Source organism: Felis catus, chromosome B4 (assembly GCF_018350175.1).
Source record: "Felis catus isolate Fca126 chromosome B4, F.catus_Fca126_mat1.0, whole genome shotgun sequence".
NCBI classification, from domain to species: Eukaryota; Metazoa; Chordata; class Mammalia; order Carnivora; family Felidae; genus Felis; species Felis catus.
The window spans coordinates 95,977,774-96,005,016 of record NC_058374.1 but is presented as its reverse complement, the minus strand read 5'-3'; the positions used below and the strand labels follow the sequence as shown (position 1 = coordinate 96,005,016).

Below are 27,243 nucleotides of genomic sequence, written 5' to 3'. Positions count from 1 at the left end.
AGGCAGTACTCACAGAGCTCGGAGGCTGAGCAACTGCTGGAAAGTGTCAACTTTAATTTCAAAGATTTCATTATGTCGCAGGTCTCTGAAACGACAGAGTTCCAAAGATTGATTTCAAAGTCACTGGTTTCAAAGATTAGTTTTCGGAGTACTTCTACAGAAGGATTACCTGCCCTCAATCAAAGGAACACATGAAATATGGTGTCAAGTGACTGATTAAAAATTTTTTGTTTTGTTTAAAGAAGAACATTCCAATTTATACACTTAAGCGTTGCCGCTCTTTCAGAGCAACGAGTTCTTTCGGGTGGATGTAAAACTATATTCCAAATGCCATCATCATTCAATCACTTGGCGCCTGCTGGCTCTGCCTTGTGAGTCATTCTAGTATTCTTTGGGGGTCTTCAAGAGAGTCAAATCCTTACCTTTTAAAGACGGATTTGTCTTTCTTTTTCTCTCTTAATCACCCAAAGGCATTCAGGGAAAAATTAAGTGGGAAAAGACCGATGGTTAATATTGTTTTTTTTTTTAAAGTTTATTTACTTATTTTGAGAAAGACTGAGAGGGTGGGGGAGGGGCAGAGAGAGAGGGAAAGAAAGAAGAGAGAGAGAATCCCAAGCAGGGCTGTCACTGTCAGCACAGAGCCCGACGGGGGCTCCGTCACGCAAAAACCATGAGATCATGATCTGAGTGGAAACCATGAGCACCCAGGCACCCCAGATGGTTAATATTGTTTTGATCAAAACCGAAGTATGTCTATAAAGCAATAATGCTGGGGCGCCTGGGTTGCTCAGTCAGTTAAGCATCCAACTCTTGGTTTGGACTCAGGTCATGATCTCCCGGTTCTGAGAACAACCTCTTCATCAGGCTCTGGCTGACAGCGCAGAGCCTGCTCGAGATTTTCTCTCTCCCTCTCTCTGACCCTCTCTGACTCTGCGTGCACTTTCTCCCTCTCTCGAAAAAATAAATAAATAAACATGAAAAAAAGCAATAAGGCTGATCCTTTGTAGAGGAGGCAAGAAGGTTAGCATGTTTCATGTGTAAATAGCATCCATGGCACCTCAAATATGACAGACAAATAGGGCGCCTCCTCTAAGGATGACTATGTGGAACCAACACCCCAACAAACCCAAGTCCTTCCTGTATTTAAAAGTAACGTCACTCATTGGATATATAAGTTTAGACAAATTCCAAAGCTCAAATAAACTCAGTTCTTATATCACCAAGTTTGGGGGAAGAAAGAAAAAAAGCATAATAAATGCTTTACTTACAGTACAATGCATAGAAAAATAATATTATCTGTGTTTCCCAACTTAATAGGCGTCCTACACAGTCACACCTTGTGTGTATAAGAAGGGAAAAGCACCAAATGCCTCCCCAGCGACCTGCAGGGCAAGCAAACCAATGACCCCTGGAAAAGTGAGTTTTGGCTCTTGTTCTTTGCTAAGTGACTTAGAAACTCTTATAGACGTACATTTTCTGAAGCTTTTGGCAGACTGAAAAACTGGGTAAATCTTCCAGCAGGTTGTAAGATAGATCTCTGAAAAACAGAAGGTACAAAAGGGAAAATCTGTTATATATTAATCTTAAGGAAACATGCTTTGCTCTCCTTTCCTCTCCAAGATGATATATCTCCCAAAGGCAGACTCTGAACGTTTCCCCAGCCCTGACATGGAGCAGGTAGTCAGAGGCATTATTGGATTAAGCATAGATCCAAACGTTTACTGAAATGTGTCTGTTTTACTTCTTTAATTGATTTAAATAATTTACTTAACAAATTTATTTATATTTTGTTAGTGATGATCTACAATGTTCTAGCTATTATCTTGCAGAAATGAGTCCAAATTAAATTAAATAATTGTGTCTCTCTTTCTAGGAGCTGCTATATCTCTACAGCTAAGAGAATCATTGTTGGTTCTTTTCTAATCAGCTAAAAAAAAAATCCAACAACAAGTCAAAACATAGCACTAACTTTGAAATCAATCACTACAAGGGGGAAAAAAAAATCTAAGAAAGTCTTCAGCCAAAACTCAACAAATTACAGAATAAGAAAAACATCTGGACATATTTATAGTATAATATAACTAATCTAAAACAAGCCATGGTAATTTGCAGAAAGCTTAAAAAAAGAAAGCTGGTAGATAAAGTAACATAGATATTTAAAAAAAATCTTGTCTCATGTTTTAAAAGTTATCGGCTAATCAACTAACACACTTTCATGCCTGATTCTAATTCTTAAAACCAGATCACCACCATGGAACTGAAAAATCCATACTGTTTTCTAAGAGGCTTTTAAATTATCTTGTTCTTGTAATTGATCACTTTTTTCTACATTTAGTGAATAAATGGAATTCATATAGAAATACAGTTCACTTACCACACACAAATAATGCAAATGAAGCTGTTTGCAAACACAAGTTTGTAGTTTATACTAGAGGCTTGAAAGACCAAAGTAAACCAAACAAAATATGAAAAAACCCAAAACCATACCCCACACCTATGCACAAATATACCTGGTTAAAAATTCAGTGTATATCTTTAAAAAGTAGTAAATGTGATAAAATGGACATACATATCATCAAAGCTGATAATAATTTGGTTCGCTCATCTCCACACACTGCAAGGAGACAAATCCTTCCTGTGCACCTCTTAGTAGAGGATACATAAAACCTTCTCCCACGTAAAGACCCAGTGTCACCTTCTACCTACCTTCTACCTAATGATTTTCATGGCTAACATTGATGAAGCACTTCTTAAATATAGACACCATGTTTAAAGCTTTACCTAAATTACTTCATTTGACCTGTGGTCACCTTATGAGGGAGACACTGATTATCACCATACAATGTGAAATAATTTGCCTAAGATCACCAGCTACTTAGTGGGGAAAGCCACACACAGCCAGGGAATTCCCATGGAGGTGAGGCAACTTGGGGGCAGTTTCTTCATGTACAGGTACTCAGTGGATGATTCAGCCAAAGGTGGAAGCTCACAGACCTATGTTTCCAGAACATAAAGTAGACTGTAGTAGAGGTCGGGACCCTGAGTCCTATTCTCAGCCTCAACTTGGATTCTTCAACTTGGTCAATATGTTGGTCAAAGCATTATACCTTTTTTAGTTCTCTCCTTAAATGAGAAGATACCTGCTGATCTTGCAGTGTTGTGAAGAACAAATCAAAATTACAGGTTGAAGTGCTTTGAAAATGACAAGCTTCTGTGGTTAATGGATTTGTATTCTTTCAGACCTTTCAAGTTTCAGCTTGAGGAAAGAATAGCTTGAAGAAAGAATAACGGTTTAAGGGAAATGAGAAAGAAGTTGATAAGAGCTAACACTGCCTGAGAGTTTACGATGTTCCAGTGCTGGTATAAGTGTCTGACATGTAGTAATTCATTTAATCCTCATGATGATCCTCTGAAGGAAATGGCTATGTCTCTATTTTATAGATTGGGAAATGGAACCCCAGAAGGGATAAATAACTTGCTTAAGATCTCTTGCTGGTGTATAGAGAGATGGGATTTGAACCAGAAAAACAGACCAGGGACTTTGCTCTTAGCCAATTTATGCAATTCTAGACCTGGGTGGTTTACCATTTGCTATGTGACATAGTGGAGACAGATGCAGTTTAAATGCTGGCTCCTTAAGTATTAGCTATAGCCTGTGAAATCTTAGTCATGTTATTAAGCCAGTTTCCTTGAGAAATGAGGGTAATTATGCCATTTTGGGTGGGTAGGCAGAATTCTAAAATGGCCCCTAAGATTTCCACTACCTGGTGTTCATGCACTTTCTCCTGGTATTCATGCACTTTCACCAGCTATTCAATCAAACTGCCTGTATTTGAATTTGGACTCTGCTACTTTCTTGCTGTGTGACTTTGACAAATGTGCTTAACTGTCCTAATTGTCAGCTTCCTCATCTGTATCTACACCTCAGAGGGCGATGTGGGAGAAGAGGAGGAGACTTACTCTATGTTCCCTCCCTTTACACACAAATGACTGACTCCAAGGCTGTCACGTGGTGTTACTACAACCTCCTATCACCGAACAACTGAAGTCTGAAGTGGCAAGGGGGCTGGGGAGAGGGGAAGGCAGAATCATTATGGCAGACATTCCCATTCTTCCCCTTACATTTGTAGTGCTGCTTGTAGCTCTGCTACTGGGTGAAGCCTGTGGTGGAATTAGAGGCATTCAACTGACACAGATGTCTCCTCTGTGAGAACACAGCCATGACTGGAGACTAAGGGTCCATTCATTAAGTCCCCACAATGCATGAGAGGATGGTAATAGGGTTGGGAGTTGAGGGGAAGGGCTGAAAATGGAAGGTCAAAACAAAGCTCTTCAAATTCCTATAAACTACTTTTCAGAAAGGGAAAGGCAGAGGAAAAAAAACCAACAACCCAAGTCAACAGAAATAATATATGCAAGCTGTTTAACCATTAGTGGAAACACTAGAACATGGCACCCACAACTATACCGGAAGAATGTTTGGTCACCTTTATCAAGGTTTGTATGGGTCTGATAACTTAATTTTTTATTTTGGCATCCATATTGGGTTTTTAATCCATTAGGTAATTTTTTTCTGCTCTGCAAAGAAGGGGAAATTAAGTTATCTAGGCTTGTTCATATCCATTTTCTGACAGGAAACGTGTGCCAGTTGAAACTCTAATGGGAGACTGGATGGAACTTGGGAACAAAGGGTGTGCCGCCACCATTACCGGGGTCACATGAAAGAGTCAATTCCCTAACCCCCCATGGGGGCGAGGGAGGACCGACCTGCTGGAGCCCTGCAAGGAAAGAACTTTCTCCCCTTTTAAAGCATTATTGAAATAACGCCTGCCATTTTGCTCCTAGATGGAAGTTGCCTGTTTACACAATGTTACTGCCTTCCTGATACGCACAGCACTTGCAGATTAGGTAACTGATCGCAGGCGGTTTGAGGAAGAGATGAGATCTGTGCTCCAGTTAAAGTCCTGTTGAAACACAAACCAGACATAATTCTTTTATTCAGGCATTGCACAGTGACATATTTTTATTCACTGACTTTAAGACTGGTCAGGCTTCAAGGGCAGTGTGTGTGCTGGGCCAAGTCAAGAGCCTATTCGAGTACTTACAAACTTTCCAGGCTCGCAGTTCCAGTTAAATCAGGAAATTCAGTTATTTGTGAGGCACCATTCAAAGTCCTAGAAGGAGGGGTACATGAGTACTATCAAAAGAAGTTTCCAGAAAGGGGTAATTTTAGTGCCATTTTCAAAGCACTTTAACTTAAAATATGCATGTGGTTTTTACAACAACCCTACAAGGGAAAGTGATCTGCAAGAGAAAAACTTACAGTGTTCTTAGTTCAGGTAAATGTTGAAAAGCGGATCTTCCAACAAGCTGAATGGGGTTGTCATAGAAATGTCTGAAAAAAATCCAAACACCAATGTCTTAGTATAAAAGTTGAATGACAAACGAATACCTGTTCAAAATTTCAGGGAATATATTAAGTGTGTGTAACCGTGATTATACTATATTGTATAACATCCCAATTACTTGGTATCAGGCAAACCTCAAAAATGTTTTAACTCACATGAGGAGGCTTTGGGTAAGAAATCCATACTATATAAAAATGAAAATTTCTGATAATAAGGTAGACATGAGTGATAGTTACTAAGGAGAAAAGCAAGTGAGCAGACTATAGGTATACTTAAAAATCTTCCTCTTCCTCCAACATCCGTGGACCATTCATCAAGTGGCAAGAAGGTAATTCAAGGGGTTGCCAGTCATATCATTAAATAAACAAAGGTGCAGTACATATATTTATATGAAAGTTAGTCAAATCTTATCATAACATACAAGAAGGACTCCTCAAATTATTTGAGAGAAAATTTGCTACTCTGCTTTTTTTGGTGACATTTAGTTTTTTAAAAAAAGTCATGACTGCTTTTAACGGTAAGACATTATTAGAACTTAAATGATATTTTGTTTTACAGATTAAAAAAAATGTTTACTTATTTATTTTGGGAGAGAGAAAAGAGCATGAGTGGGGAAGGTGCAGAGAGAGAGGGAGAGAGAAAACCCCAAGCAAGCTCCACGCTGTCAGCACAGAGCCTGACGTGGGGCTTGATCCCATGAACTGTGAGATCATGACCTGAGCCAAAATCAAGAGTCAGACACTGAACCAACCGAGCCACCCAGGCTGTCCTACAGATGTTTTCAATGTAGTGGTATTTGAATTGTCTGGTCAATGGAGCCCTACAAAAAGTTCTCACTTGACACATCCTAGTTCAATGAAATTCAACTAATATTTATTGGTGTCTACTGTGCTCAAAGTATGAGGGTCGGTACTGTGGGAATTTAGAGACTGATTCATTAGGGAAGCCGTAATTAAGTATCTACTATGTGCTTGACATTACGCTAGATTCTGGGAGTTTGCAGATGGGTAAAATGTCCCTGCCCTAAAGAAGCTTGGAATCAGTTGGGACAGAACAAATAAGTAGCAGCATCCCACGTCCTGGTTGATAAAGTACTTTCACATGTATAGCTCAGTTGGTCTACTCAACAGCTTTATGAGATCCATAGCACAGATACTTAGATATTATTTATCTCATTTTTGGAGGAGGAAACTAAAGCTCAGATACTTTGGCAAGTACATTACTTCCCCGAGCTTTACTTTCCTAATTTGTTAAGCTGGAATAATAAATCTTAGTTGTAGGGTTTGTGTAAAAATTGAAAGAGCTAATGCTTGTGTGACATCTGGTATAGTACCTGGGATAGAATTGTCACCCAACCAACCTAAGTCCCCTTCTGTCCTCTTACCCTCCAACTTCTTCTCTTAGGTTAGACAATCGGTAAGAGAAAGAGCTAGAGCTGGAAGGTCTTATGATTAAAAATGGAGTTTTCATCATAATATTACACTGTCCCTTATCTAGACGATATGCTTGTATGTATGTAATTGTGTTCACACGTGTGTATGTATGTATCCTGGGCAGATATGAATACACATGCTTGTGTACCTAAGTATCACAAATACAAATAAGGAGTTAAAGCGTTCTTAGGAGGGAGTTTTTTTGTGAGATCAAGAAAAACTTAATGGAATATCATTGGAAATGGGCCCAGGAAGACAGAATTTCAATAAGCATTGTGAGGGGATGGAATCATAGGAGCAAAGGAAATAAAGAGTTTTGTTCTATGAGGATAGCTTAGTCCATCTGGGTTATGGCATATGGTAATTGAGGAGAGCTTCGGGGAGCTGGTCAGGAGACTCACGATAGACAATCCTGAATCTCCGTATGTTTCACAGCAAGAGAGTGACGGATGCTGTGCTTCAGGGTGACAGGTCTGTTAGCGGTAGAGGCAGGGAGGGTGGCAAGAATGTCGAGGTGGTGGCTGGCAGAGGCTGGAGGCAGTGGGCATGAAAAGAAGTCACACGGAGGACGGGGACCATAGAGGTAGACATGGGGACTGGGTAGCCAATGGGACAAGGGAAGCGTTCACACAGAGTGGGACCTGGGGATCCTTGATGGGGTGGCAGTGGCAAGAGATAGAGGCAGAAGCAAGGAGAGGAGAGTTTCAGGGAGAAAACAGTGAATACCATAAAATACTGGATAGAAGCACTAATAAATTTTGGGGGCTTCAAGTCCTTTCTCAAGTGGTATTAGCATATCAAAAGAGCGATTAAAAAAACAAACGCAGGCTTGTGGCTGCAAGGAAAAAGAAGCAAAGGCAATGCAATTTGCCAACTCTTAATATGTAAATACTCTCTAATGAGGCCTAATGTTTATTGGCAATAGACTTTAAAACCCTTAGTTTGCCAACATACTGTCAACATATTTCAGAAGCGATGAATGGTATTTTTTTTTTTTTTTTCAGTTGTCAGGGCTAATTGGGATTCCAGCTCATTGGTGACAGATGCTACCCGGTTCCAAAAAGCCTCTTAAGTTGGCACAGGATGAATATCTACCAAGAAATGCCCCTAGAGTCAGGTTCAACAGTTGTCCTTACTCTCCTCCTGCATATCCAAGACCCCTCCTGCAGACCTCAGGCCAGTACTACGTCCCAAATCTGCCAGGGGTCTTTAACAAAGAACAATCCTAATGCCTATTTTCATCTTCCTGTATGTCTACAGATGATCAGTTTTCTGTCTCTGCTAAAATGTGAACATATAACCAATTAATTATATGCTGTAGTTGTAACTCTATTTTATGCTTTGATGGCATATAAATCCCCAATACACCTTTTAAGAATATACACATCTTTCTAGAATTACAACCTAGCTTGTAATTCTACAAATGTGACTCAATGCTTGGGGTTGGTAACAAATCGATATAGAAACGTAGCATAAGGCCAGTATGCCCCAAACCCCCACCATCAATGGAGTCTATTGCTGTAAAGGACTCCCATTTGTATGTAATAATTTATATTTCGAGTATACTTGGATTTAAGTTCTGAATGACTAGGTGACCTTGACATTGATACTCTGAAAATGAGTTTTATTCCTTAGAAAATAGAGATAAGCAAAACTATTTCACAAGATTTTTGTGAAGTGAGACAAGGCATCTGAAGATACGAAGCATAATGCAATGCACACTTGTAGGGTATAGAAAAAAAGAATCTTTGATGTTATTTTAGCATTCAGCTAAAACCTGACAAAACATCTCTCCATACACTTCTCTGTATAGATTCTTACACTGACAAAGACCAAACTTGGGAAAATATAGGACACTCATTGTATTATATTTAACAGTGCATTATGTATTATATTTCAGGATGGAAAAATCAAAAAGAACTATGGCCACTTACATTGTAATAAGAGAAGGATTGCCTACAAATGCTTTCTCAGGTATTGACTTGATATTGTTGCTGTGAAATCCTCTAGAAAGAGAGGGAAATTTTTTTTTTTTTAGAAAATAACGTGTAGGGTAAAATTATGTAATGGTACCCCCCCACCCCCTTCCTGTGGCAATAATCAACCTCTTTGGTAACTAGAGAATACAGTTAAATTCCTCTATGCATTTTGAAGCTTATGTGCTCTCTAGGAGAAAAAGAAATCACGAACTCTTATCTTGAAAGAGGAATAAAGAATCTGAAAATAATAGTTGTGCTTTATGGAAACTTACAATCTAATGTTATAAAAAGAAATTCCATCTGTTAATATCCAATAGAGCCCCATTGTATAACAACTTGAGAGAGAGGGAACCATCTTTGGAGAGGGGATTATGATCACTCCTTCTGACCCCATTTGAAGCTAGGAGAAGGGAAAATTGACTTAAGCTGCTGTGAAGCAGAGATTTAAGTAATCTCCTTATGAGGGCAAAATTTCCTGAGCTGAGGGAAGGTGCTCAGTGAGTGTGTAATAACAAATTGACTCTCCTCTGTCGGTGCTAATGTTGTCTGAATGGCAGAGGGGCAGAGTCAATGATCTCTGGGTCTCATGTGGGCCGGTGGCTCGATAGGTGAGTGACAGTCTTTGGGTTGCCTAAGCAGAGACCACGATGACTTCCCGGTACAGCCACACGTGGGGTTCCTGAGGGAGAACCCCCTCCTAAAGGCTTTTTCTTACAAACAAGCCCTGTTGTCTGCCTCCTTTAGCTGTGTGTCTTATTTCTCTCAGCCAAGACGATAGGCTCTATGTTTATTTTTCTTTCCAAATATTGGAACATTCCTTTCATACATTATTCATATTTTTAGGTACAAAGAAAAGGCAATTAAATTTTAGTATATAAAAGACAATATATGCAACCTAGGAGCTGAAAGTTAGCTTTACCTTAGTAAAATTGTAGGTTTTTAAAAATTAAATATGACTCACAGAGTATTTAAAGAATATGAAATAATGTATGTGAAAGCATCTAGCATAGTACTAGGCACATGCATTTGATTTCTCTAGTCCTAGACTTTTGCAGCCTAGAGAAGTTTGTTTTTCAAAATGCTTGGCAAATAATTGAATTCCATAGCAATTTTCTATAAATCTATGAAGTATATAAATGTTGGGGAAATATAGCTTAGGAAAAGAGTATGATTTAAAGAACTATGTATATATTTTTTAATATACACATATTAGAGAAATCCATTATAAATTTAAAAAAGACTATCTAATGATAGAATAAATTAAAATATATTACAGGTTTACTTAACCATTATTTATACATTATTTGTTTAAATGTTTATTTATTTATTTTGAGAGAGAGAGAGAGAGAGAGAGAGAGAGAGAGAGAGAGGGGGGGGGAGGGGCAGAAAGAGAGCGGGAGAGAGAAAATCCCAAACTGGCTCCACACTCAGCATGGAGCCCAACTTGGGGCTTGATCTCAAGACTGCAAGATCACTATCTGAGCTGATATCAAGAGCCAGATGCTTAACCGACTGAGCCACCTAGGTGCCCCTATACAAACTTTTAAAAATCTTCTAGTCAGTCACACTATGTACAATAATCAAACATATTTTAAAGTGAATTCACAAAGAATAGAATTCTCCCATTAAATCTGTCCTAAATACTTACAGTTCTTTAAGGTTGGAGAGTGTCCTGATGGCAGTGGGGAACTCATCAAGATTATTATAATTTAAATCTCTGAAAATAAGTAAATAGTATTTTCAGTTTCTCATTTAAAAATTCGAATATACTACTTATACAGAGAAAGTTAACATGCCGTCCAATGGGGCAGGATCACTGATAAAAATTCTCATTCCTTCTCTTTATGGAAAGAGATTTTCTTGGCTTGCTGACCAGTATGTGCATTAAAATTGGTCATCACACTGATCCTGAGACATTTCAGAGTCAAGTCTCAGTGGCACAGAGGCATTTAAAAAAAGGGAGGGACAGATGACACTGTTAACATTCAAGTAAGAGGGACGTTTGGCCAGGTGTTGGCTGCTTGCTGAGGTAGCCGTTCACCTGAACCCGGCTCACCAAGCTGCCCGCTTGTGTGTGCTCTCGTCCTAGCTCCTGAATCACATCTCCTTTCTTGTTCCCACCTACACCCTCTGACCTACCCCCCTGCGTTTCAGAGTCTCGCCTGAGAGGGCATCTTGGCGAGCTGCTTTGTCCCTGACTCCTGATGAGTCCATGTGTCTCTCCCAGGCTGAGGTCCAGGATGATAGCCTGCCTCTGGAGAGGTTTATGTGGTACTGGGTACTCTCAGGAAGGGCATCGGGTCTAGAGTTTCTTCAGGGTCACAAATAATGATTCAGATCAGAAGTATGTTTTCCTGGTCTGTGAGGCAGAGCTCTATGTTATCCTTCAGGCACAGAGATGGAATGGCCAAACAATTTTGAAACATTAATTTCTCGATCTGTTATGACACAAATGGCTTTTCAATTCCATTACTCACAAGCGCTTTATAGACTTACTCCACCTTATGTCTACAACTTCGTATGAAAAAGTAATTGCCTCCTAGTCTCTGGGAATGTCAGATTTCCCAGATGACGCAGAAAAACCTTTTGGTCAGGCAATCAGATGTGGTTAGATCTTCCTCTATGGAAGAAGAATTGCTTTTTAATTTTAAGAGAGATAATTTGACCGAGTTAAACATGAATCAGGATTCCTACTTGTCTGGCACAAACCATCCTTAAGCTATACTGCAGGCAGGAAACTCGTGTCTTTTGTGGACATAAATTTTCTTCCTGTTTGTAAATCTCTCCAGATGCTCTGTTTTGATTAAACGAGGACTGGGTCCTTATAAATTACTTGGGTTTCTAGTGAGGGAAAGGAAGAGGTTGAGAGTAACCAATTTACTGATCCTCTGTAGCCCTGGGCAAGGGGAGGGGAGGGGAGGGGAGGGGGAGAATGAGACTCATATGAATTTGCCCAGAAATGCTTTACTCTTTACATGAAATCCAAGGTCTTCATCTCAAACGTGGGGGGGGGGGGGGGGGGAAGGAGACACTATTTATGGAAACACCCTTCAAAGCCAATACTGTTTTTTGTTCCTCCTCTGTTGGAAAGGACTGGAAGGTGCTTTGCATTGCTAAGATATCATGCCCAGCCCTGTGTGGATAAGGGAGAAGTTCTAATTTTACCAAGCAGCTCATGGGAATGGCTTGCTTATGCCATGAAATTGACTTCAAAGTTCTGGATAAGTTCATCTTTGGCATCTCCTTATGAGGATGGTTCCTCTCTTCTAAGAGGAGGCACAGGGTGATTTAAGTAACCCTGGAAAGAGAGCGTGAGCACTCATTGACCTGGAGAAGACCACTAACAACAGATGGTCCCTCAGGAAATCACCAGACCCAGACCTGGTTCGAAGCTAAACCGACCATGTACGAATGCTAAGCTCTGTATTCAAATAAATAATGGGCTCCAAGGCCACAGAAGAGATGGTCTTTGGTATCTCTTGGGTCAGAGCCAACATTGTAGATTCAGGCCCTGTGTGACTTACTGTATTTGAATATTAAAAATATGGGAGTGAGAGGGGGCACAAATGGAAGCATGCCCTTTCTTCCAGAACACTCAGGACCCTCACTGCTTGTCACCTTACCCTCATTATACCCCTCTCACTCAGCTAGGGCAATGAGGAGCAGCTCTTCCCCTGGGAAACGGCTGGAGCCTGGTGAGGTCAATGAGAATTCTTCTCACCGTGCCTCTGGGAAAGGCTCTTGGGGGTCAGCTGGCTGGACTCTATTTTTATTATAGGTACCAATTCAGAACTGAACTTTTGACCTATTCTTTGGAAGCAGTGTATACTGGTAAGCATGGACTTCAGACTCAAACTAGGGAAGAAGCAAATCCCAGCTATGCTACTGACTAGATATGTCATGTTCGTAAAATAACTTAACCTGACTAGAGCGGAAAGTGGGACAGTGATGGCTGCTCTCCTCAGATGGCTGTTAAATGAAACAATGTCTGCCAACATGCAGTGCAATATTTGGTTATAGATATGCTCAAGAAATGGCAGCTGTTATTATTTTTTAGTTTTTTGAATTGCTTTAGTGTGAACCTTTGTAGTTTGTTAATGAGATGCCTGTTCATCTCAGATTAGAGAGTCCTGGCATTTGCCTGGTTGGTGTCCTCTCATTGGGGGCAGTGGGGTGGGGGAGCAGGCAGTGCAGACTCATGAATAGTGAGCCTGAGTGACAGTATAGAATTGATCCTTGACACAGAGTACACATTCCTAAGCAAACAGTCACTGCTTGGTAGAGAACATCTCATTTAGTTTATAATGATTCTAACTCATTTACCACTCTTGTTAGATTAAAATAAAATATCAGTTTTATAGCTTAGCTCTGTGTGTGTGTGTGTGTGTGTGAGTGTGTGTGTGTGTGTGTGTGTGTGTGTGTGTGTGTGTAAGATAAAGCTGCCGTAAATATCTGTTTAAAGCTCAGGCAATTAACCAAACCAAACAGCAAGTTTGACTTTAAGGCTATTTTGATTCCTTCAGAATACTCATGAAAACACTGAAAAAAGGGAAACAAATAAAAGGTCAACTCACAAAGTCTCTAGGCTGTGGAGCCCATCAAAGCATTTCTTTCCCAGGGAGTGAATTCTATTATTATGGAGATGCCTGCAGAAGAACATTACAGACACAGTCAGGAAGGCATGCTGCACAGGAAAACTTAGGCACAGCATTCAGATTGATTAAATCCAAAGAAACTTAGAGTAAAGAACGCACTAATTATATATAAGAAATGCTTTGTTTAACTTTGTTGTTTTTTTTAAAAGGTCTATATGACCCATCCGCTCTTACCATAGATGATTATATACCCGAGAATTTAATAGGCAATGACAGTTTTATCTTTTGGGTTTGAGATATCAGGGAGTGTATAATACTATGGGCAACATGCTGATAAAAGGAAGTTCAGGTTGTTAACACGGCTTTGGGATGTAGGATGTTAAGCAGAGATTCTGACCATCTTTGGCAAATGAAGGATGGAAGGAAGCGTTTGAAGCATATTTTCTAGCAAAGCTCCTGGCTTATAATGTCTACATTCCCAGGGTGGGGCCACAGGTTAACAGGCAACAACAATTTTAGCCACAGAGAATGGCGATCAGATTTTTTTTGGCTGCCCAGGGAGATTAGTTATCTCGACGCAGTATTAGTGTGTACAATTATCATCTTTGGCTCAATGGTAAGTCAGTTAAGTCAGGGCCAGTGAGAGCAGCTGTGTACATAACTGAAAACTGGACCAAGTCCCAAAGGGATTTTTGGAAAATGGGCTTAAGGAGAATGGGGTGAAAAAGAATGGGTGGATCTCTTGTAAACCCATTCCCTCAGGGGGAGGAAAAAATTAAAGCACATACCCAGCCTCTGGTGGGTCGGTAGCATCATCTTTATATGTGAGAGTCCGTATAGAAATTTGTTAATATCACCCCAAACTTCTTATCCTCTTAGACTAAGATTTTTATTCTAATAAATATATGTTGGTTTCATGTGACATTTACTGACAATCTTCCACATACAACACATGCGGAAAGGAGTAAGAAGCTGGCCAGCCCTCAAAGGAAGATGTACTACAATACAAGGGAGATGGGTAATCAAGAAAACTGGAATAATAGAAGGCAGTGGCAGGCCGGGGGCGGGTGTGGAGCAAAGGGAAGAAACAGGGCAAAAGAAGCCCTCTTCAGTTCCTACGCACACTGGTCTTACAGCCTTTTGAGCAGCTGCTGTCTTCCTCTATCAGCCTTGAGGGACCATTATATTACTGGGGGCATATCGCTACACTCTTAAAAAAATTTTTTTTAATGGTTTTATTTATTTTTGAGACAGAGAGAGACAGAGCATGAGCAGGGGAGGGGCAGAGAGAGAGGGAGACACAAAATCTGAAGCAGGCTCCAGGCTCTGAGGTGTCAGCACAGAGCCGGAGGCGGGGCTCGAACTCACAGACTGTGAGATCATGCCCTGACCTGAAGTCGGTTTTTAAAAAAAAATTTTTAAATGTTTTTATATATCACTACACTCTTAAAGAAGACTGATTATTTTTCAAACTTACTCGAGAATCATTTTGGTTTACTTAAAGAAATCCAGACTCATCATGAAGAAAGCCCCACAAACGCACAGCTCTCTGTCAATGGTTTGTTGTTACTTCTCTCCCCCCTGGTAGGGGTTCAAAAAATATTAAGTAATAAAGGCATATTTCAGTTTGACCTGAATAATAAACTATTACCAGAAATAAGGAGTTTTTATTAACTTCAGTCACTGGACTAACTGTACAGCGTGAGGATTGCCTGAACAATATTCATCGGCTTCCCGAAGACACAGGTAATAGTTTATCTTTGCCTTGCAGTGCTTGGCACTTAGCAGGTGCTTGCTAAAAGCTGTTGAATTCTTTTATACAATTAGAACATTTGTGAGTCATTTTGGGGAGGGGTTCAGGGGGTTTTCCTCCCTGAAAATGTCCCTATTCAAGGTTTGAAAGACTGGCACTTGAAGGCCAAAGTTAAAAAGTATAAAGGTGGGGGGGGGGGGAATCAATAAACTTACAGAACTACCAAGCTGGAGAGGTTTCCAAAGGCATAGTCTGGTATGTGGTGTATTTTGTTCAAGGCCAAAGTCATGGCCTGCAGTGCTGATAAACTTCTGAAAGCCTGGACAGGGATTTCTGTCAGGGCGTTGTCATCCAGCCACAAGTGCCTCAAGGAATGCAGGCCACTGAAACAGCTCGGGGGGACGTAGCTGATGTGGTTAGCATCCAGACGCCTGGGGAAGAAAGCAAGCAAGAAGGTAAAGAGGGCAAAACCGGGCCAGAAGATCTGCCTTGCAGGAAAACTCTCAATATGCTGTTGAACCTGAGTGAAGCAGGGCTTGGGCCCCCAGGATGCCCTGACATCTGGAACGTCTTGCTCTCCTGGTAGGCTGTCCTCACTCATGAGTACAACCATGCCTTGTTAGGTCTCCTGGGCCATAAAATTCCACGGAGCTATGATTCCCTTCCAGGCTTGTGGGTAACATGCCTTCAGGCACGAAAGTGGCCTCCCCTGAGGTATAGACTTTCAGTGTGATGATCTTTTAGTTTTCCTTTCTGACACCAGGAGAAAGACACCCTTTCTCTTCCCCCTCACCCAGAGCCAAATCCGTGCCTTTGCTTTCTCTGGAGTGTTTCAAACATATGAAACATACTATTCTATTAATTTGCTCATTGAGCTCTGGGAAAAGATCATTTCAGTATTGGAAAAGAACGGAGTAATTTTTAAAGGCTGTTGGAGATACGCCTTGGGGAGGGAAGAGGCAGCCTTTATTTTTTTCCTAGTACAATGCCGAAAAGCCTAAAACTGCTGGCTTTCTTGCTCATTTAACCATTTGCATTGGGCAGATATTTGTTTTTCCTGACAGTTTAAATGAATAGTAAAATTAGCAGCTGTCCCAGGTTTTGCTTCTTTCTTCTACACACCATTTTTTTTTTCAAATGGGGAACTACATCTAAATATAGATCTGGTTAATGAGCGATTGCAGCTTCTGAGCCAGCAGAGGGAGTGCAATGCATTTGTTTCGCCCCTGCCCAACAGAAACAGAGGCTGTGATGACAACGCCTGAACTTTTCTTATTGGAAATTGAAATTTCCTGTAAGGTGCACGAACAAGAGAACCACCATCACCCAGCAATGCTTCCGATGGCTCTCTCTCATTTTTCTCATCCGTTCTTAAGGCTCACACATTTGTTTCCAAAGCTAGGATTAAAAAAAAGAATGAGAGGAGTTGCATTTTAAGTAGTCCATGTATTAGGGAGGATTAGAAAATCACGCATGGATTTTGAAAAATGTTTTAGGAAGCATTTAAGACTAAACAGATGCAGGAAGCGCACCAGGATCATGAAATAATCCCTTGCAAACCAAATTTAAACAATTTAGAATCAGAGAATTCTCTGTGGTAGGGAGCTAATCTCTTTGGAAAGCGGCTTCCTCACTTTTGATCACATAAGTCACTTCACTTGTCCTCTAGCTCCTACCTCTACTGACCGAATGGGAACAAGTGATGGACCAAGAAGGCCCTGGACCAAGTTTTGAGAATAACTGAGATCAGGTCACGTGGAATGAATTTGAAGAGTTCGGTGTCACGGCCCACTCATAATTACATTTCCAGGAGGGCAACAATTACTGCAGGCAGCGGAAACACAGGTTCCAAATAAATATCTCCAGGTTCTATCAATGGGGAACCAGAAATGTTTACAAAAACTCAACACTGCCTCTTCCCCCTTGCTCCGGTGAGGACATGTCTGGCCCAGGTTCAAATAAGGTATACTTTTCGTCAGGGGTGAGGAAGTGATTGTTTTTATTTAACCAGAAGCAAAGCACCTATGTAAACTCTTTGTAACGATTAAAGAAGGAAGACTTTATTGAAATAACGTGAGCTTCCGCGTTTTAGGTGACATATTGTCTGATAATTGCCAGTGGCTTATGCATTAGATATCAACAAGTGGCTTCCAAGAGTCCTGAAGATGAGTCATCTTAAGGTTCATGCAAACGTCCACATACCTTTACAGAAAAGGCTCTCTCAGCATTGAGTCACAGGCTTGTCTTCGATATTTAAATTACTGTTAATGCTCCTGCTAGAACTTGAAGTGACCTTGGTCTCAGTTTTCAATGTCAATAAGCCCATTTCTCTGGATAAATGTCTTTAATGAATCACCCCCCACCCCGCCCCCGAAAAAGGAATGTAATCTGCTCCATGCTGTAATCTTAGAGCAATTTACTATCCCTAATGAATTGAGTAAGGCAGGGGCAATTCTGCCCAGTCCTAACACTTCACATACTAATACTCCCAGACCCCACACTTGGGTATCCTGAGCGTAGCACTAAAACGTTTCTCTGCCTCAATAGTCTCTTCATGTAAGAAGCTCCCAATAAACCACACTCCCTCTGAACGCAGTGTTTTGAAGTCCATGTCCACCTGGCCTCAGTGGTCCAAACCTAATCCAGAGAGTGGTATATTGTTCACAGTCAGAGGCCTTATCTGATTTAATCTTAACAGAAGATCCTAAGGCTGGAGTATGGAATTAATTATCCAGCCACTCATACAGGTGTTTCTCACAGAACAAGGTTAAGACTGTGGGCCAAGCAGCTGGCAGGGCACAAGTTGTGCCTATTCACTGAGTAAACAAAGAGCTCATATTATGTCAGTCTGGTCTTTTGGGGCAGCTGGCATGGTTTATGCATAGGCTTGGAAAATGTCATATTTAAGTAGTGCTGTATAAGAAAAACATCACTACAGAGAACACAAAAACACACATAAAAATGTGGTTTTATGATATTGTCAGGAACAACAAAAACAACTGCATTATATAGCTCCACTTTTTAAGTGTTTCTCTTTTTGAATGTGTATTTGAGAGACAGAGAGACAGAGAGAGAAAATGTGAGTGGGGGAGGGGCAGAGAGAGACGGGGTCAGAGGATCGGAAGTGGGCTCTGCCCAGACAGCAGCGAGCCCGATGTCGGGCTCAAACTCAAGAACTGTGAGATCATGGCCTGACCTGAGCTGAAGTCGGGCATTCAACTGACTGAGCCACCCAGGCACCCTTTAAATGTTTCTTTTTTTTTTTTTAAATGTTTATTTATTTTTGAGAAGGGGGGAAGGGCAGAGAGAGCGAGAGAGAGAGAGAGAGAGAGAGAGAGAGAGAGAGAGTCTGAAGCGGGCTCTGTGCTGAGAGCAGAGAGCACAATGTGGGGCTCGAACTCACAAACCATGAGATCATGACCTGAGCTGAAGTCGGATGCTCAACCAACTGAGCCACCCAGGGGCCCTACCCCTTAAGTGTTTCTTTATTATCATTTCCATTTCATGCAAATCATAAAGGGTGTGTGTGTGTGCGTGTAGGCAGCTTAGAATCTGAATTTGGGATGAGAAATCTTAGCTCTAAGTCAGTATATACATAGTAGCTGTGTGATCTCAGCCTTCACACCCGTAAAATGGGGGTAACACCCCTCTATTTTATAAGATTGCTTTATGATGAAGGAAGGGGTATGACAAAGCTTCGTAAATTATAATTCTCCTTAAGGATTTTAAATTATTATTACTTGAGCCTGGTTAACAGTTTGTGTTTTTGTTTTATGACCATGGAAACCATTCAGAGTAAAAGAGGTGAACTCAAATTTTACCTTAGTCAAAAGTTGGTTAAAAGGAGTACTGCATTGTCAGTGAATTTTGATCCTGAAAAATGCTACTTTTTTTTATCTTCCATAACAAATAATTAAGAGGTATCTGCAATTAGACTTAATAGAAGTTATCCTCATTTTTCGGTCTTCAGTATTACAATTACATGCATGTGCATGCACATGTGTATGTGCGCGCGTGTAATCACAAAGGGCCAATCGTTGTTCCTGATACATTACTGACTAGAACATCTTCACTCCAAAGTCAAAGGAGAAGTGGTGACATGCGATAGCACATTCTCAGAGACAATTCCTAGCAATGATCTTGACACTTAAGTATCTATCAGCAATGTGACAGAGGTAGCACAGAACCTGGATGCAGACAGCTGTAGCCAAACAAACACTTTAACAATGGGAATGGCCTGACTATCTTTCAGACAAATAAAACTTCTTAATTATGATCTTGAAATGCATTCAGAAAAGTAATCACTATAAGGGAAACGGCACCCATTTTATGCTCCTTATGTTACGTATAACTTATAGCAATCTGATAGATAAAATTTTACACTACTTTTTTTTAAGTTTTATTTATTTATTTTTGAGAGATAGCATGAGCAGGGGAGGGGCAGAGAGAGAGGGGGAGAGAGAATACCAAGCAGGCTCTACACTGTCAGCGCAGAGTCCGATGTGGAGCTTGAACTCACAAACTGCAAGATCATGACCTGAGCTAACATCAACAGTCTGAAGCTTAACCAACTGAGCCATCCAGGTGCCCGTACGCTACTTTTTATGTCAAACAACTAGTTACTTAATAGACATATGGTAAACTGGAAAGGGCACTGAATTAGAAAAATTAAGACAAATTGAGTCAAGACTCTGTCAGTTATTAATTTTGATATTTGGGGGCACACTGATTAATTTCTCTGAGGGTCAACTTTCATATCTGTAAAGCAGAATCATAACAGGTCACAGAATTGCCATGGGAATTAGAGAAAACATATGTGGAAGTGTTTTGTAAACAGTGAAGCACTCTAGAAATGTTAGGTGTTATTATTTGAGAAAAATCTTCACATTTAGGAAGTGCTTCCCCTTCCTCTAAAAGTTTCTTTAACTTACCCTTTGTAATTTCAAATCTCTCTAAAGGAGACTGACATTTTGGGGGGTCATATGGGCTGGTGGGACTGCTGATTTTCCACTCACCATAATCCTTCACATGTAAATTCAGTAGCTACACTGCATGTTTGGATTAAAGTCGTAGGTAGCCTCCCAACACAGAGAAAAGAAGATGCACACATCTTCTGTGTTAGGCCAGCAAGCGTCCAAAAAGGCTCACAAGGCTCACATGGCTGAGGAAAACGAGGACATCATCTGGTGCATGAACATAATTTTCATCAAGTATGAGTCTGGGCAGTGTTACTTAGAGAACTACAACCGATGAGAAATGGTTCTGTCATGACTTTGGGGCATATGTTGCAATAACTCCCTCTCTGGAGGGAGGGCTTGAGGTTGGAGGACTCCATAACTACCAAATGGATTCTGCTGTGCAAACTGCTTGGCCAAGGGGACTGTCCCTTGTGGATCTGGATTTGTCTTTCCTCACCAGTGGGACCTTGTCAGGATCATCCAGATCCTGACCGGCTTCAATACTCTCGAGTGTCCAAGGTAAGCACTTAGAGTCTGGATAACTACTTTCAGAAGATTTCTGGGTTATCTACCTATGAGCAATGTCCCATTGTCTTCCAAATAATCTGCAGAATCTACATCAAAATGTTTCTCTGGGGTGGGCAGCTATACTGTCTCCTGACTGGCTACCTCATGTGCTGTGGAAAGATCGCTCTGATAGCACTGTGCAGATGGACTGGTGGGAAAGTAAGTGACCAAGGCAGTTGCAGTCATGAGGGTGAGAAAAGATGAGGGCCTGAAAGAAGTATGGAGATGGACAGGAAGGCCCGGTGGGAGGATTGCTAAATAAGTGGGCTCAACAGAATGTGGTGACTTGTCAGCTGTGGCCACAGGGGGAGGCAAGAAAGCTACCGTGACTCCATGTTCCATTCTGGGCAACTGAGCAGATGGAGACCATGCAAGAGCAGGGATGAATGTCATCCAGTATTATGTAAGCTAAAAATAAAACAAAACTGCATGTTACCTGTGAATGCATTTCTATAATATCAGTGTATCCTATGTGATGAAGACTTAGAAGGTAACAGGCAAAAAAATCACTTATGTCAGGCACTGGCCAAAAAAACCCCAACTCACTTTATTGTCTTCTGTCTAAAGTTTTTTTCCATAATATTTTCATGTATAAAACCTTAGTTTTATAAGTTTTCTCTTTCAAAAGAAACATTTGGCCAATCTGTTCCATACTCCTGGAAGGAATTTTTGATTTATAAATGGCATTATTGTACGGATTATAGAAGCTATGAGATCATTCTTGCTATTGTTTTTCCAGAAAAAGGACCTTTACATAGATCTCAAATATGGTACCTTGCCAGTGTATCACACAGGCTTATATCTCTGTTTGAGAATGTCTTTGATAAGACATTAACTACAAGGAAGAAAGCGTTAGTCAAAAGATAAGCCATAGATCTTGGCTAATTCCATATCTGACATGACTGTAATGATGTCAATTATTAACATAGATGACTTGAGAAAAAAGAAGTCAAAGGTGTGAAGAATATTGCAGCTGCAGGTAGAGTATAGTTCCTGCGGATTCTTCCAGTGAACAGAATTACGAAGCATAGCATTTTCTGGCACAAGAACAGACACTCAGATCAATGGAACAGAATAGAGAACCCAAAAATGGACCCACAAAAGTATGGCCAACTAATCTTTGACAAAGCAGGAAAGAATATTCAATGGAATGAAAACCGTCTCTTCAGCAAGTGGTGCTGGGAAAACTGGACAGCGACATGCAGAAAAATGAACCTGGACCACATTCTGACACCGTATGCAAAAATAAACTCAAAATAGATGAAAGACCTAAATGTAAGACAGGAAGCCATCAAAATCCTCGAAGAGAAGGCAGGGAAAACCCTCTTTGACCTTGGCCGCAGCAACTTCCTACTCAACACATCTCCGGAGGCAAGGAAAACAAAAGCAAAAATGAACTATTGGGACCTCCGTCTGCACAGTGAAGGAAACAATCAGCAAAACTAAAAGGCAACCGACGGAATGGGAGAAGATATTTGCAAACGACATATGAGATAAAGAGTTAATTAGTATCCAAAATCTATAAAGAATTTATCAAACTCAACACCCAAAAAACCAATAATCCAGTGAAGAAATGGGCAAAAGACATGAATAGACACATCTCCAAAGACATCCAGATGGCCAACCGACACATGAAAAAATACGCAACATCACTCATCATCAGGGAAATACAAATCGAAGCCCCAATGAGATACCACCTCACCAGTCAGAATGGCTAACATTAACAACTCAGGCAACAACAGATGTTGACGAGGATATGGAGAAACAGGATCTCTTTGGCACTGCTGGTGGGAATGCAAACTGGTGCAGCCACTCTGGAAAACAGTATGGAGGTTCCTCAAGAAACTAAAAATAGAACTACCCTACAACCCAGCAATTGCACTACTAGGTATTTATCTACAGGATACAGGTGTGCTGTTTCGAAAGGGCACATGCACCCCAATATTTATAGCAGCACTATCAACAATAGCCAAAGTATGGAAAGAACCCAAATGTCCACCTGCAGATGAATGGATAAAGAAGATGTGGTATATATATACAATGGAGTATTACTCAGCAATCAAAAAGAATGAAATCTTGCCATTTGCAACAACATGGATGGAACTAGAGGGTATTATGCTAAGTGAAATTAGTCAGTCAGAGAAAGACAAATATATGACTTCACTCATATGAGGACTTTAAGAGACCAAACAGATGAACATAAAGGAAGGGGAGCAAAAATAATATAAAAACAGGGAGGGGACAACTTAAGGAGGGGGACAACTTAAGAGACTCTTAAATATGGAGAACAGAGGGTTACTGGAGGAGGTGTGGGAGGGGGGATGGGCTAAATGGGTAAAGGGCATTAAGGAATCTACTCCTGAAATCATTGCTGCACTATATGCTAACTTGGGTGTAAATTAAAAAAAATAGATTTGGGGCGCCTGGGTGGCGCAGTCGGTTAAGCGTCCGACTTCAGCCAGGTCACGATCTCGCGGTCCGTGAGTTCGAGCCCCGCGTCAGGCTCTGGGCTGATGGCTCGGAGCCTGGAGCCTGTTTCCAATTCTGTGTCTCCCTCTCTCTCTGCCCCTCCCCCGTTCATGCTCTGTCTCTCTCTGTCCCCAAAATAAATAAACGTTGAAAAAAAATAGATTAAATAAAAATTAAAAAATATAAAAATAAATAAATAATTTAAAAAATATATTAAAAAGAAGCCGAAGCATAGCATTTTCATCACTGACATTTCTATTTTATATTTGGATGAGCATTTTTTTCTTTGTAAGTTAAAAAAAATGACAAACTCACTTCTACATACATTTGTACATTTTTTTAAAAAAAAAAATTTTTTTTTCAACGTTTATTTATTTTGGGGACAGAGAGAGACAGAGCATGAACGGGGGAGGGGCAGAGAGAGAGGGAGACACAGAATCGGAAACAGGCTCCAGGCTCCGAGCCATCAGCCCAGAGCCTGACGCGGGGCTCGAACTCACGGACTGCGAGATCGCGACCTGGCTGAAGTCGGACGCTTAACCGACTGCGCCACCCAGGCGCCCCTATTTGTACATTTTTTGAGGCCATTTTGAATAATTCATGAATAGTCAAAAGAGCACAATCATTTAGTTCATTTATAACATTTTAAGAAATGAAAGCATTTCCCATTATTATCTTACTTTGCTATGAAATGAGAATTATAGATTTCCAAGCTTATATAGAATACAATTTGACAAGGTCTCTAAAATATTTATTACAGTGAAATTTACTGCCTGGAAATTTTATTGCACCAAAACCAGTGGATCACTGGAATTGAATTTGTCAGATCATTATAATAATACTATTGGGATACAATTTTATCTATATGAACTCTTATGGACTAAAGTAATGCTGATTTATATGAATTCTTCATAATAATGAGTCATTTTTATTGTTATTTATTGTTATTTAATATTGATGGAGTAACCACAATGTGGGATTCTACCTTTTAATGAAATTTCCCATTTATATCCTAGGAAGACATTAAGTGTATGAATTTATATAATGGGAATTTCTGCTTCTACCTTTCTGTTCTTCATCTTATTCATTGGTAAACTTAATGCAAACCAGGAAGAAAAATGATCTCTTTAAACTTACTTCTGAAAAGGTAAAAAAGTTTTTTCATCTCTGCAGCTTGGGGAGAGATAAAACCGACAGGCTCACTGAAGAGCAATAATTTAGAGACTAGTCGGTTGGCTTGACTAACAGCTAGATGAAGTGCCTAACAGAATCAAACCTGTCTTTCTGGCATTGTTGGAGAGTGCATGACTCCAGTGAGAAATATCTTAGAGTCAATTTACAGTATGTTGCTCCCTTTCTCAGAGGTCATTGCTGCTGTGAATTTTGTAACGAGGAGACGAGTAACACAAGCATTAACTTCTCCAGTTTCATTTTTCTCCATAGAAAACAAAGACTTTTTTTGGGGTGGGGGGGGGGTCAAGGGCCCCATTAGTCTCTCGGGTACCATCAGGGTTTGAGATCTGGGGGTCCTTTTTGAATCTTCCATTGCCTTCCAGCCAATCATTCACCAAGTCCTCTCCATTTATCTTTATCTCCAAAACTCTCCACTTCCACTGTCTAGTTAAGTCTCTTATCTCTTAACACCTGCATTACTGCAACAGTCTCTGAGCTGGGCCTTTCGCCTTTGATCTCTTATCTCTTCAATTAATCCTGTAGGCTGCTGCCAGATTAATCTCCCTCAAACCATGCTCTATGTCATTCCCCTGTTAGGAATCCATGGTTCTGCCACATTACCGTCCCTTCCACCCCCAACTTCCCATCTGATATTCAAAGTTCACCATCCGCCTTCACTGGCCACGCTATTCTCCTCTTTCTCTGTCCTAGTCAACTTGTCCCTATTTAGCTCCCTCCCACAGTACTTCTGAGCCTTGTATTCATAAGCATCCCCTACTTCCTGCCTATCCGAACCTCATCAACCCTCCAAGACTTAGCATTATGGTTCTTCCCCAAACCCTACACTTTAAAAAAAAATTATTAAAAAAAATTTTTTTAACGTTTATTTGTTTTTGAGACAGAGAGAGACAGAGCATGAACAGGGGAGGGTCAGAGAGAGGGAGACACAGAACCTGAAACAGGCTCCAGGCTCTGAGCTGTCAGCACAGAGCCGGACGCGGGGCTCAAACTCCCAGACTGTGAGATCATGACCTGAGGAAGTTGGCTGCTTAACCGACTGAGCCACCCAGGGGCCCTTAAAAGAAACATTATTAAAATATAGTTGACAGACAGTGTTATTAGGTGTCGCTCAGTGCTCACCACGGTAAGGGTAGTCACCAACTGTCACCATACTACTGTCATTATGACATTACTGACTGCATTCCCTATACTGTACTTTCCATCTCTGTGACTTATTTATTTTATAACTGCAAGTTTGCCCCTCTGCGTCTCCTTCACCTACTTTGCTTATCCCCTCCCACCCCACTCCCACCTGCCCTCTGGCAACCACTAGTTTGCCTTGAGCCCTGGAATTCTTTAAGTGGAGAGTCCTCAGCTAAGACAATAGAAAGCTAAATCTTGTAGACAGATCAACTCCAAAATCCCTGAAGGAACCACTGGGGTCCAACTCTCAGTTTAGGAAGGGCAGGTAGAAAAAGCCAGGCACAGAGATAAGAGTTTGGAGCCAGAGATATCAGGGAATGTGGGCTACAGTCAAACTGGGAGAGATGAGCTGATCCCAAGCAGATGTTTAGGACATCACTTAGGGTTTGAGGCTTTAGTTCAGTTCAATAAATATTTCTGGAGTGTGCGTTTTTGCAGGTACTGTTCCTGGTGCTTGAGATCTAACAGTAAGTAAACCAGGCAGACATGAGCCTGTTTTCTAAGCATGTTGATCCAACCTTTATGCAGCATGTTTCCTAAAGTGTAGTCAGACAACCAAATCGTTACAAGGAGGTGTTAGGTGAAGGCAAATGCATGGTAGGAGGGTCTAACCTAAATTTTACTCTTTTTTGAGATCCAGATCTGGATTTCAGGCTGTCTTTGTGACATTTCTACTCAGTTGTTCCTCCACAAACACACACGTTCAAGACCAAACTCATTATCGTTCACCTCCATTGTCCCCAAACATTGCTTTTTGCCGGTGTTTCTTGTTCTCAGTGATGGGCTTCCTTAAGCACATGGTTATAAACCAGAAATTTAGGAATCATCCTGACATCTCTTACTCCATCATTCTTCATCGCCAGTTCCTTACCAAACACCGGTAATTTCATCTAAATAGTTCTCAAATCCATTTCCCCTTCACCATCTCCACTGCCCCCATCCTGACAAAGTTCTCCTTTCTCTCCTAGACTATTTCAGTAACACAGATCAAATCATGCCCTTCCCTGCCTTTTATCCTCCAGTGGATTCCTATTGACTTCACAATAAAGGCTAAAATCCTTGGCATGTCCCAAATGGCTTTCAAGGCGTCTGACCCCACCTGTCCCACTAAGCTCTTCTTGTACTTCTTGCACAAGAAGAGCTTAGTGACACAGGACTCTTCCTGCTTCAGCCACAGGGAGCTTGTTTCTGCTTCTTGATGTACTAGCTTCGCCTCCAGCCACCTCCACTATAAGGCAGTGCACAAGTAGTTCCCTCTGTCTGGAATGTTCTTCCCTCCTGTCATTGTCTAATCAACTTTCACCTTTGCAATAGGGACAAGATACTCTTTTCTCACCTATAGTTTCCTTATCAGGAAAGTGGAGGCAAATTCTACCTCACAGGTAATGAGGGAACAGACAACCAAAAGCATAGGGAAACACTAAAAAAAGCAGACTGGCCCACACATTAATAATATTGTTCTCTTCTCTTCTTCAACTTATTTATTTCTGTCCTCCAGAAATTTCTTCTTTTTGTACATTTCTTTCTTCTTGTAAACCTTCACAACATAGGTCTGGAAGTAAGATGTGATTCTGTCAAGTTCCTTTCCTTCACATTAGTGCATCCTGCTGTGTGCCCATTCTCTGAAGTAGATTTTGGAGGGAGGGGAGAGAGCGTGGTGGTAAAATGGGCAGATTTTGGTGCTAGGAAGACCAGAGTTCGTATC

General features: G+C 40.8%; 1 protein-coding gene and 1 long non-coding RNA gene across 4 annotated transcripts in view; one reads left to right on the top strand and one right to left on the bottom strand.

Annotated features, from left to right (window-relative positions):
• Positions 1-27,243, bottom strand: part of LGR5 (leucine rich repeat containing G protein-coupled receptor 5) — a 133,613-nt gene that overhangs the window by 12,772 nt on the left and 93,598 nt on the right. The window contains exons 5-13 of one of the 2 annotated variants that reach the window (XM_023257240.2): positions 15,384-15,599; positions 13,395-13,466; positions 10,469-10,537; positions 8,776-8,847; positions 5,324-5,395; positions 5,106-5,174; positions 4,893-4,964; positions 1,472-1,537; positions 14-85 (exon numbers count right to left, since the gene is read on the bottom strand). In XM_023257240.2, the coding sequence (XP_023113008.1) occupies positions 14-85; positions 1,472-1,537; positions 4,893-4,964; positions 5,106-5,174; positions 5,324-5,395; positions 8,776-8,847; positions 10,469-10,537; positions 13,395-13,466; positions 15,384-15,599 (780 nt within the window). The remainder of the gene's footprint in view (positions 1-13; positions 86-1,471; positions 1,538-4,892; positions 4,965-5,105; positions 5,175-5,323; positions 5,396-8,775; positions 8,848-10,468; positions 10,538-13,394; positions 13,467-15,383; positions 15,600-27,243) is intronic. The other variant, XM_023257242.2, reaches the window with a different exon arrangement.
• LOC123386649 lies at positions 908-12,279 on the top strand. Of its 2 annotated transcripts, XR_006600870.1 has the most exons (4): positions 908-1,416; positions 1,874-4,497; positions 8,742-8,815; positions 11,912-12,279. It is a non-coding gene; the product is annotated as an uncharacterized LOC123386649 (long non-coding RNA). The 2 variants fall into 2 exon arrangements; XR_006600869.1 differs by having other exon boundaries at positions 908-4,497.